We start from the raw sequence: 12,612 nt of genomic DNA on the forward strand, positions 1-12,612 counted from the left end.
CGGCAACCTCCAGTGTGGAAAAATGCAGCCGACACGGGAAGTGCAAAATCCTGCAGTTTTTTAAGTGTCCACTAGAGGCTGGCTGCAGAATCACCAGAAGCTACATGAAGATCAGAGCATAAAAATCCTGTTTTAACAGCAGAAATGAACATTTACAGCCTGGTTCAAAAATCTGATCGGTCGAATGAACTCGTCTGTTGATCAGCACACACTGTACGTGGTATTAGTGATTTTATAACTCATTAACAGTAACGGTTTGTCAGGAGTTTGTCTGTCGTTAGGTTGACTGACAGTTCGGCTGAGACAGCATTTTCAGCTCCTCAGCGCCGCCTGCAGGAACAGACGGGCGACGTCCATTAATATTTACATTCTACGGTTACTGCTTGAAAATGATGAGAACAGACAAAATACTACAAAATAGTTTCTTTACTTTTTTTTTCTAAAAAGCACTTAACTGCAGTCTGTACATTTAAAATGACATGAGACAAGTTGCAGGAATCACAGGGCTTCAATCGAAAGTTTTCATACCATAAACTGACACTTAAAAAAAAAAAAAAAGGGAAGATCTGTACAAGAAGTTGACGCCTGAACTAACGTGAAAGAAATCCACAGAAAACTAAAGTGTGAATACAAAACATGCGGATGTGTTGAAACACATCAAGTGCAGTGCAAAGTGATGTTAATACAATCCTGTGAGATATCACTGTGAGGGGAAACAAAGGTGAATAAAGAACGTTTAAAATGAACTCTTAAAACAAAATATCTGCCTGGACAAAAAAAGACCTCTGCATACATCTGTTCTGTGATGTGCAGCACACTGCCTTTGGTTTGCCTCGTGTTCACAGTCTACATGGGCTTAAATGACACCTTCCCTCTTTTCATCAAACACAATCAAACTGGCATGAATAACTGGATATAGAAACGTCAGAATTTACAAAGGACACTTGTCGATACAGCTCAACATTTCAACAAAGACTACATGGTAAAAACAGATTAAAAAAAGGCCACGAGGAAATATAGCGTTCCAGTCCATTTTGAGGGTCACAGTCCACGTGAATGTCTTTGGTCTCACCACGGAGACGCCATCAGGAAAGAATAACAAGTTAAAAAGGAAGCACATCGTCCCATTTAGCGAGGACCAGGGAGGATGTGACACACCGCAATATTATCATTTACCTGGAGGCAACCGGAGGAGGTGAAATGAATTCATAAATCAGCTTACAATTCTGTCTGTCTCAGTGCTTGTAATTCTTTTTTTTAAAGTTATGTTTTGGGTCTTTTTTCTGATATCGGATCGGACGGCGCCCGACATTGACAGCGACACGAACGAGAACGTTTCGTGGTCGTGATGGAGAGGGTTTACCTGCGGGGATTTCTCAGCTGTTGGCTGAATCAATAATCCAAATCTATTTCTTCCTGTAAGTTAGTTGTTAGTTTCTGTTGAACAGGAACAGCCAGTTCGAGCTGCAGGATGAGAACGCAGCAGCAGCAGCAGCCTATTCGAATTCACCTCGAGCCAATGGGAAAGGAGAGTGACGTTCGCTGTCTGTCCTGTGACTGCTGCACGATGCATCGAGTCTATACGACCACTTAGATCTCTGTGCACGTTTTTTTTAAAAGGAAGCTTTATGTTTTCTGTTGGGAATGTTCTTCTCCGTTCTTTTGTTGACATTGTGATTCTGTTGAACTCCATGTAGCCTTACTATAAAGACAAATATTCTTCACCCCCCCCCCCCCCCCATCTGGGTTAGTCTCCCTCTGTGAGGAGCACACGTGAACACAGCCAGGTTAGGAGACTCTCCTTTGACGTATCTCGAAAATATTAAGGAAGGTTTTTTTTGTGAAAAGGGTTAACGAGAGGCCTTCGGGGTTTGTTTCAAGCTGCCTTATCATCCCTAAGTTTAGATTTCGTAGCACAAATGTGGAAACTAAAATGCCAATGTACCTTTAAAGCCTCTAATTGAAGACAAAACGCTGTGATTCTTATGTTCTCAGACACTCTCTTCCTCGTTGAGCTTTCTATTTCTCATGATTTCTGGCTTGTCCTCCTTTTACAGTCAGTTCATGGAGTGAATCCTCTCATCCTCCAGAATTAAAAAAAAAAAAAAAGAAAAGAAACAAAAGAGGTAACATGGAGCAGCTGTGGCCTAGCTGTGGTGCTGGTTCTGACTCTTGATCATGCTCAGCTTGCTCTTTAAGCCCTGAGCCTGGGTGGACAGGCTGCTGTTGTCCTCCAGCAGCTTGCTGTGCTCCTGGATGAGTCTGGACGAGGTCTGCTGCTCCCTCTGGTCCTGCTCCAGCTCGGACATCAGCTCCTGTCTGAACACACAGAGAGAGCCGACGTCAGCACGCCATGAATGAAGAGCTCATTCATGCACCTCTCGCACGAGGACCACTTAGTGTTCATGTAAAGGCAGTTTGACACGTCAGTCTCATGATGAATACACTTCTGCTTTAAAGTCATGACTGCAATCCAACAAGGTCAAACGGGGAGCTCTGTTAAACGTGAGTTAAAGAGGATCATAAATTATGGCTGCAGCACCGGGTCAAACATGCAGACAGAGAGTGAGTGATTAAACATACATCTTGTTCTGCCGTCTTAAACTAAAATCTTAAAAACAGATCAGAGAAAAGGGAACAAACTAACGGATCCTGATCAGACTGTTATTGCTCGTACATGCGAGTGTGGCTGCTTGTGGCAGAGAATTACTTGACTTACTTCCTTCGAACAAGCTGAGAGATCTCGGACTGCACCTTGAGGTACTCCTGAGCCATCCTGATGTGCTGCTCGAACACGGCCATCGACTCTTTAGAGTTCGGACACGGAGCCAGAGGCTGAAGACGAACAGAACACTCGAGAATTAAATAAATTTATTCACACAGCGCTTCGTCTGCTACATCAGCTGACACATGACATCAACTGATGTTGTGCATGCATTTGCAAAATAAATATTTAGTGTCTAAACGAATCCTCACCTGTGTGTATTCTAGTAAATAATTTAACTGCAAATATGTTCCCATAAAAAAAATAAAACCAAATTAAAAAAACCACACACACACACACACACACACACACGAGGAGTCTGTAAACTCACCTGTAACTGATGATCCAGTTTCAGGTAGGCCAGGGGGATGGAGCTATCCAAACCGTTTGTGGCTAAAACACACACACACACACAAACACGTCTTTATCTGTGTGGAGAAAACACACATCCGGACAGAACCAACCACTTGTTGGCTGCATTTTATTGCCCCCTAGTGGTAAAGAGTGGTCAGTGCAATGTAAATTAAAAGTTTTGAATTTGGGCCGTTCTCAAACCGCCCTCTCCTCATTCAGACGCCGGACTCAGCTGCCAGTCTTCTGCCGGGGATGTTTACCTTAAAGGTCTCATATTCTCCTCTTCAGGTTAAATCAGTGTCAGAGCTGCTTTTAACATGTGTGTGAAGTGTGTTGTTGTAAATCCACTCTGATCCTGTATGTGATCATGTCTATAAACCCCTCTATTTCAGCCCTGCTCAGAACAGGCTGTTTCTGTGTCTGTAGCTTTAAATATGTAAATGAGCTGTGTCTGACCACGCCCCCTCTCTAGAAGGACTCGGGTGTACTCGGTGCTTTCTGGCTCCATGTCCTGTTGTTTACGGTGAGAAGGCAGACTCAGAGGGCAGAACAAACACCTAGCTGTGGGAGTGTCACCCACCTGGGGGAGGGGCTACTGCCCTTTGTGATGTCATGAAGGGAAAATCTCCAAACAGCCTGTTTAAGCACACATTGTCAGATATTCAGTCTGACTGCAGATTCAGGATCAGTTGTTATGCAGGCTCATACCTGGGGGGCTGAAGGTCATCCTGAGCTCTGATTGGCCGCTGGTGGTCACAGGGCTGGTGCAGTGTGTGGGACTCTGGGAGCGTCCTGGTTGGCTCTCTACACTTGAGACTCTGGACAGACCGGTACGCAGAGGGGCCGTCTGAAGAGGGGACAAAGACAAAGACAAAGGTTTAAGGAAACAGTCCTGACAGAAGGATCTGAGTGTGTCACACTTTTTATATTCCATCCGTTTTGTTTTTTCGCCAGATGACTGAAATGTTTCGTGTTTACAGAACCCAGCTGATCGTAGCTTACTCACTTACATATCCAAAGTCAGTTCATAGTGATTCAGACATTTAGATTTCATACCTAACTTTATGACGTAGCTCACAGCTAAATCTATGAATTGCTTCTCTTCTTTTTTCATCTGTTGGTGATCTCAGAGTTCGGGTCATCCTCTTAATAACGGAGCGTTTTCAGACGCTCATTACAAACAAACTGATAGAAGAAAAAAACCTGAGAATACTTTAAAATTGAAGCCGGGTCAAATGGAAAAAGATCCGAGCGTAATGGGAATGCAAAGAACTGCAAAGAGTTATTGGTGAGAAGTTAAAAAAAAACATGTGATGTGACGAGTGGAGGGACAGGTGGGAGGACGATCATCTGGTGAGCTGCTCCGGCGAGAACATTACAGCTGAGTGCTCTGAAGACACCGGAGATGGTTGGTGACTTCAGGAATAATGCAGTGACTCCACGGTGTTCAGTGTGGAGTCTTTCATCACCCCGGACCTCAGACCCCTCAAGAAAGGCCCGCAGATGTACGTCCTGCAGCAGCATTCATAGCAAAGGGCAGCAGGAGCACTGCTGTTTCATAGCTTCTTATTATCTTTGTTTTACACCAAACACCAAGTCAGCTTCCCTGTATGTGTGAATCTACTATCTGTATGGCAGCATGTTGTTGTCCCGAGTCATGGCATGCACTAACACAAAGTGTCAATATTAGATATTAAAAATAAACTGGGTTGTTACCTTCAAGGGTTTGAACTGAAGTGGAAATTTGGCGTCGAAACTCTTCAGTGTTTCGTCTCGTCCCGTTGAGTTTCTGTGCTCCGAGTTGTCGTCGCTCCGGTTACTGTTGAAGGTGAAGTCAGCGTACGAGCCTGCAGAAACACAAACTCGTCATCGTCTGCGTCAAGCAAAGGATCCAACACACACACACACACACCAACGTTGACTTTTTAACGTGTTCCTTAGGTTGATGGTTATATTCATGCGTGAGTGGAAGCTGCAGGGCGGTTTAACTACCTGTGCTGGTGGCCGATGACGAGCCACTCCTGTCGTCCGACGACTGATGAGAGAGCTTGAGAGGTTCATCAGAGCCCGGGAAGTACTGAAAAATCAAAACACCCCACTGAGCCACTTTCATCAGTTTAACCCGGTTTCATTCAGCATGTCTGACTGCTGCTCCTTGAAGAGCTTCACATCACACCTGTGAAGTGACTGAGCCACTGACCCAAACACAAAGAGCTTCGTCACAGTTTGGCTTAAACAACCTGAAGGTGTTTCATATAATAATTTATACTTTATTAATCCTGCGAGGGGAAATTCGGTTTACAAACAAACATACGAACAAACAACAAACACGTAGGCTGAGATACACACTCATGCACAAACAGAGTTCTAGTGACATGCATTAATGGAGAGGTGTCAGAGTGAGGGGGCTGCCCACAGCGAGCGCTCCAGAGCAGTTTTTTGGGGTTCAGTGCCTTGCTCAGGGGCACCACGGCAGTGCTCAGGAAATGGACTGGCACCTCTCCAGCTACCAGACCAATTTCCGGACTTGGTCCGTGCCGGGACTTGAACCGGCGATTTAGGGATTTAGTGTCCTAGCATTTAATTTCAACATCTTTAACATTTATTTTCTGCAAATTTAATCATGACATGTTTAAACATGACAAACATCAAGAGCAGAGCGCACCGACACTGGGTGGATGTTTACCTCGGCTTCGGTTTCTTGGGTTTGCAGAAGTTTTATTAAAAAGGTATTTTAAATAATCTTGAGCCTATTTCTACCTCATATGTACATCCTCTTGCTAACGAAGTATCAATACGCAGTAATGAGGAGGGTAAACTCTCAGTTAATGGCCTGTTAGCGAGAGACTTTGGTCATGTAGAGTGAGGTACTAATAAACACTTAATCAGGACCAATAAGCAGCCAGTTTGCTGCTAAGTAGCATGCTAATAAGCAGCTAAACGGTGAAGATGGTGACCGTCATGTTAAGTGTTAAATCGTACTGCAGCTGATCCTGGGACGCGTCTTTACCTTCATCAGGTCGCTCATAGTGTTCTTCACCTCCTCCATGGACGGCCTCTGACTCGGCTCTTTGTCCCAGCAGCGGGTCATCATCGTCTCGATGGGCTCGGGAAGGTCTCTGATGAGAGGAGGACGCGTACCTGCGACACCGGAGACAGAGGACTCAGAGGTCAGAGGACTGTTTCTCCTTCAACTTGCACTTTTTTAAACACCAGGAGGAGCAGCCACGAACAGCACGGCCAGTCGATCAAGTGTTCAAATAGGAAGGAGCGAGGATCGGTGCTGCAGGACTTTCTCTCACCTCTGTGGACCGCCCACATGATGCAAAACGCAGAGCCGCCGATCTCGTCAAAGGGTTTCTTGCGTGTGATGACCTCCCACAGGATGATTCCCCAGCTGAACACGTCACACTTCTCACTGTAGTTACTGCCTGAAAGACACAACCGCGTTACATTCACTGCCCAATGTGCAGGCGGCAAAATGAAGGTGACACTGAAGGCGTCGTTTGAAGCATGAGAGAGCGACAGGTTTATCAAACTGCAGCTGTGAAGGGTTCAATGAATGCGTTTCCTCTTAAAGCCCTGTCACCAAAGATTTACAGGTACAGATGAGAAACAGTGAAGGTGTCCGTTTTTTTCCCCTGGTCGTGAAGTTTCTGCTGCTCGTGTTTTCAGACTGAGCAGTGAACGCAGCGTTGGTGTTTCACCTTCGAACACCTCCGGAGCCATCCAGGCGGCGCTCCCTTTGTTGTTGGTCATGTACGTCTGAATGTCACAAGCTGTTCCAAAGTCACAGATCTTCAGCACGGTCCCACGAGCCACCAGCAGCAGACTGGAACAGACAGAGGTCAAAGGTCAGAGAATGATCCCCATACACCACACACTGGAGAAGAAGAGGAGGAAAAGCTTTGCAGGTTTACATCACACTTCATCTCACTGAACGTCAATACATGTGCAAATGTGAAGCTTTGAGATTTTGGAGTCTGAGCAGACAGATGAACACGTCCACAGACCTGAGACGACGGCGGGCGGCGAGTGCTCAGTCCTAATGTCCGTTTGAAGTCTGCAGCACGTTCGATGGTAATGCAGTCGCTGCGTCGTGTTTTGGACTTTTACATGTTGCTTCTTTTTTTTTTTTGGGATGTTTCTGAATTTGCTGCACATTGTTCTCAATCTGAGGTTGCGTAACTGAATTTTTGTGGTAATTTTTTATAATGATGATATTTAACAATCTGCAGCCTGTCTGTCATTTTGACGCACGGTTCCCTTTTAATCCTCCCAAACTGTTTTTTTTTCTTAGCATTGGCAAGCTATAGCTGCATGGCTATCAACGTCTCTCGCTATCCAGGTGCCGACAGAGCGTTGAAGAGAGTCGGACTGGAGGCTTTTGGCACTTGTCAGCCACCGTACAAGACACAACCACGGCTAAAAACAGATAAATCATGGTCATTTATTAAACGTTTTATAAGTAAGTTCAAACTGTGTTTTTTTTTTATTCCACTGCTGACAGCAGACGACATAAATGTCGTGTGTGAAACTTTTATTGGCTGTTTCATCACAGGGATTCCCCTCAGGCACTCTGCAAGCCAACATGTTCAGACTTTTATTTTGTTAAATCTTGAAATTCTTGGACGGGTGTAAAGTGTCGTTGACAGCGTCTCTGAACTGTGTGACCTAGATTCTTATTGATCATAAAGAGACTCTTACTTTGGCGGTTTGAGGTCCCGGTGGATTAGGGCCTTGGGCTTCATGGCGTGCAGATATGCGACTCCCTGCGCACACTGCAGACACCAGCTCATGGCGTGAGCCGCCGTGTAGTGAGCCTGTGGGTCAGCGCTGTGCAGGACTGAGTGTGACACAGAAGAAGACATGAGAACAAACACATGATGGAGCAGCAACAACATGACAGTCGTCAGGTCAACAGCTGGGACCAGGTCAGGTTTAAACACTAAACCGTGTTTCCTGTATGCCGGGTTGTTTCCCCTCTCGATCAACGGGAGAATCCAGAATATCCAATCAAAAGGAGAATCGTGCAGCTCGCACAACAACTCATTTGAATATTGTTCCCTGAAGTTCAAATTTTCCTCCGAACCCTTTCTCACATCTTGTTCCTGCGCTTGCTCGCCTGTCGCTCCATTACAAGCCAACTGTGGCTCGTGAACAGGCTTCGGCCGTCGCCTTTCGAGCTGATAATCATCCAAATATCCGACTCAGTGGAGACGATTAAATGTCCTGAAAAAAGTGCAGGATTCAAGAATCTCTCCCCTGGTGTCAGGTCACGTTCTCCTTTCACTTCTCGTCGCAGCTTTAAACGATCTGAGCGTGTTTGACGCTGACTGACGTCCTGTCCTTCTTTAGCAGTTTGTGAATAAACCTGTCATGACTTACGGTTATATAGCGAGCCACACTCTGCATACTCCATGACCAGACACACCTGAGGAAACAAGGCAGAGTGTATTCAGGAGCAGGTCCTTGAACGCATCATAACGAGAAGGAACAGATGTGTTTTTTTTTAATGACAGTACATGAGTTTGATGAAGGCTGGAAAAATGTTATCACAATAAATGTCACATACTTTTTTTTTTTTTTTTTTTTTTTTTTAAATCGTCCAGGCCGAAGTTTAAAAGTAGGAATAATTGTTTTGGTGTGCATGAACAGAAAAGAAAATTAAACACATGAAGGTCACATGAAAGTCAGAGAAAACATAAAGAGTGACATTAAAAAGGAAAGCTAAATGACGTCACAGTGTCGCTGTATGGATGACTCACCGGATTGTCACAGGAGCCGTACAGCTTCACGATGTTCGGGTGATTCACTCGAGAGAGCTGTCTGAGCTGTGTGCAAAAAACACAGACTGTTACTGCGAACACCATCAACACGTCACTGTCACACCTCACATGGGATTTGTGCTTCAAGTTATTAAAGTTCCATCTCTGCTAAAAGAGGAAGCTCCACGACCTGCGAGCACGTTTGAAATCTAAAACAAAGACTCTTCCTGCAGACTGTGTGAAACCTGTCATTGTGAGGACATGAAAAGGCAATCACACTTTGTGTCTCACTCACATATCAGAAGAAGAAGACAGACTCTGACACGTGCACACGTCTGGACACGTTCTTCATATTATGAATCCATTTGCGTGGTGTTAGATGATTTGTTTGTATGATTTAATTCATTCATTTTTTTAAGAAAAACTCGAGAGTTTAACTCGAGATCTCTTCAGCGGGAGACAGAGCTGCTCAGCTCCCAGACTCTGGAGACTTCAGACGTGTCGGTTTAGTAAACACGAAGCTGAGAAAAGTTTGACTCCTGCAGCCAAAAGAAACAACGAGTTTAAACGTACCTCAACGAGGAAAGCGTTCCTCTCGTTCTCGCTCTCGATGGTTTTGATCGCAACATCCTTTCCTTTCCAGATGGCCTTAAAGACGACTCCAAACGTCCCTCTGCCCACAGCCTGAAGAAAGGAACATACAGTATATTAAACAGGGAGACCCCAGGAACCTTAACGCTTATAAACATTAGATGAACACAGAGAGAGGTGACGCTCACCTGTAATGCGTCCTCACACTAATGTTAAGATGCTTCAAACATCTGTTATAGCCAGCATCAGGAGGGGTCACACCGCTCTCTTTACATCCACCAGACTCCCTCGCTTACAGACGCTTTCACCACTTATGATGAACATGCTTTAAAAACCAGGACTTCTCTGCGTTTGAAAGCTTTTAGCATGTTTTAAAGGTTCCACATGAACTCTGACTGAATTTGGCTTGTTGACAAATCCGGGCAGGAAAACATGAACTTTGTTTTCATAACTTATTTACAAATTTAATTATGAGGGGAGCTTGATACCGGAGAAAAAATACTTTTACTCTCCAAACACTTTCTGTAAACACTCCTCCCATAGTGTGACTTTGAAGAATAATAAAAAAAGAAAAAGGAAAAGGTTCCTTTAGAGCTTTTACACACACTTTCTAATTCAAAGGAACAAAAGGGCCCCTGAACACAGTTTATTTATCTACCAGGACGGTTTAAGTTTCACTGTTGTGGACCCTCCACCACAACTTCTCCTGAAGCATTTCATCTTCAAACCGAATTACAGGAACCTCTGAGTCCAGTTTGAGTATAGAGACATGAACCACAGTGTCTGAACACTTTTAACACTTTTACATGTCTCTTTGTGCAGCTTTAAAGACTCCAGTTTGTAACATTGAAGGACAGCTGACGGCGCAGTTACACAAGCATCATGATGTGTTCATGAACACAAAGAAAGAATAGAAAGCCGAGATTTTACTGCGACAACTTTAACATCTCTCCCCAGCATTTCAGCTCGGCTCGTTTAAGTGAGAGCCTTTTGTTTTTTCGATGTGTGCGAGGAAGTTTACCGCTTCGACTTGGATGTCTTCATACTGGATGTCTTCAAACAGACAGCCGGCTGGAGTCTCCACCATCACGGCGACGCAGCGCAGCGGGGCGGGCGGGGACACTCCTCGGGGACAAAAAAACAAGCCGACCGAGGTGAAGTTAAAACCCCGGAGCTCTTCTTGTGACAACCAGGACACAAAAAATACGAGCCGTCGATGCTGCTGTGTTTTCAGCTCCAGTCAATCAGTCGTTTTCATCTGTTGCGGTGAAATCAGGAAGTAAGGCAGCAGCCAGAAGCAGCTAACGCAGCGTCACTGAAACGTCGGAGTGTTCGTGAACGTCTCACCGCACAAACAGTACGACACACGGAGAAACGGAGCTTTTTTTTGACTCGTTAAACCGACTTTAAAGTGATTTAAATCCATCCAGCTGATCTCATTTTTAGATTAAACATGTTCTGAGGTGAACAGTGAGGTAGAGGGCTTTGTTAAACACGCCCACCGCGGGGTGGCGCTCTTGAATGCAGCTTTGTTTTGTTTCTATGTGGAGGAGAGTCTCCACAAGGGGCGACAAACAATATTTCCATTACTCCATCACTAATAATGTGATAGTCCTGCAGTGTTGTAGAGTCTGAAGCTGACAAACCCCTCCCTCCTTCTCACACACACACATTTAGCCTCTAAGTCCTGCAAACTTGTTTTAAAAAAAAAGATTACATCACCACACATTTCAAGTGAACAGGGTTTCTTAATTAATCATCATTTGTGGCTGCAGTTTAATCTGTCATTTTAGCTCTGTAGCAAGGATCTTGTGTTCAACTGCTTTTTTGAACACTTCTGAACAACTTTGAGCTGATTTAGTAAATTCAGTGTTGAGCATTTGTTGTTGCAGCCTCACTCAATCTGAAAAAAGTGAATCCTATTATTATTAAAGGGTTTCTCAAGGTTATCATTTATTCTTAACCAAGGAGGTCTGCGTGAATGGTAGGCTACTTGAATTTTGAGCACATGTATTCTCAACCCAGGACCGTGTCAGCGCACCGATAAACAGATGTGTGCAGATGTTTTTTAAGCCAACATTTACATCATCAAATTACGAGACGACACTGCGATTCTATAACGAATGAAAAAAGAGCTGTGACTACCTTTTCAAAGGTTTGTGAATTGGTGAGAAGACAACTATCTTGTTGATGGTTCTTGACCCTGGAGGAGTCTGGGACCACATGCAGACCTGTGGTCATCCAAAACCAAACTATCAAACACGTCTCCTTGTATATATCTTGACCTGGAGCACACACGTAGACAGTAACAGTTAGGCTACTTGTCATGTTGTTGTTGTCGTAAACGACCAAACTGATCCGATTGATTCAGACTGCGTGGGTGATTATTGGATGAAAACATCACACATCCCTGCAGACTGTTTTAGACCAGCAGAGTGTGAGCTGCTGCCCTCTGCCCAGATGTTCACAGGTTCACTAAATCACACACAGTGTCCAAAACTTTAAAAAGTGGCAAACAGGCCGATAGGTGTCTTTGTTTTTGCTCTGGTGCTTTAAGAACCTGATGTTATTTACATGTTTTTTTTCTGGGCAGGATTTAATGATGTTCCTTGTTGTAAGACTTGTGTTGATTTCCTCACATGATGGCATAGTTTGTTTGTTTTTTTAAATGGAAGTAACTTATTCATTGTGTGAGTCCTCGGGTCGACTGCGTGGCTCGGTTGGTAGAGTCGGCTGTCTCTCACCCAGAAGGTCGGGGGGGGGGGGGGGGGGGGGGGGTCGTTTCACAGCTCCTGCAGGGACATGTCGGATGTGTCTTCGGGACAGACACACCAAGTTGCTGCTTCGTCAGTGGCGTGTGAATGTGTGTGAAGGGATCAGTTCTAATGGTCCCTTTACTACACAGCAGCCTCTACCATCAGTGTGTGAATGTGGAGGTGTGAAAGAGAGCTACGAGTTAAGAAAAATACTATCTGAACTCTTTCTTGTCTTGTTGTGCTCGTGAAGGTTTCCGTTTCCAGCCGTAGTTTTACAAATCTGTGAGAAAAAAACCCACCATGGAGAGGATGTGAAGCCGACACTGAATGACTTTAATGTTCAACCCTGTGTTCAGAAATGTGCAAAACATACACGACA

At 44.7% G+C, this 12,612-nt stretch overlaps 1 protein-coding gene across 1 annotated transcript; it reads right to left on the minus strand.

Annotated features, from left to right (window-relative positions):
• Positions 1–411: 411 nt before the first annotated feature.
• Positions 412–11,050, minus strand: LOC306840859 (mitogen-activated protein kinase kinase kinase 7-like). Its single transcript, XM_079370425.1, has 14 exons — positions 10,499–11,050; positions 9,460–9,570; positions 8,887–8,952; positions 8,507–8,552; positions 7,826–7,964; positions 6,826–6,950; positions 6,421–6,549; positions 6,129–6,259; positions 5,111–5,195; positions 4,835–4,965; positions 3,827–3,965; positions 3,096–3,157; positions 2,720–2,835; positions 412–2,319 (listed from the first exon to the last, which is right to left on the minus strand). Exons 1-14 carry the CDS (start codon positions 10,562–10,564, stop codon positions 2,148–2,150), a joined length of 1,518 nt encoding a protein of 505 aa, XP_079226551.1. The 5' UTR covers positions 10,565–11,050; the 3' UTR covers positions 412–2,147.
• Between the last annotated feature and the right edge of the window lie 1,562 nt (positions 11,051–12,612).

Source organism: Symphodus melops (assembly GCF_947650265.1).
Source record: "Symphodus melops genome assembly, chromosome: 19".
NCBI lineage: Eukaryota > Metazoa > Chordata > Actinopteri > Labriformes > Labridae > Symphodus > Symphodus melops.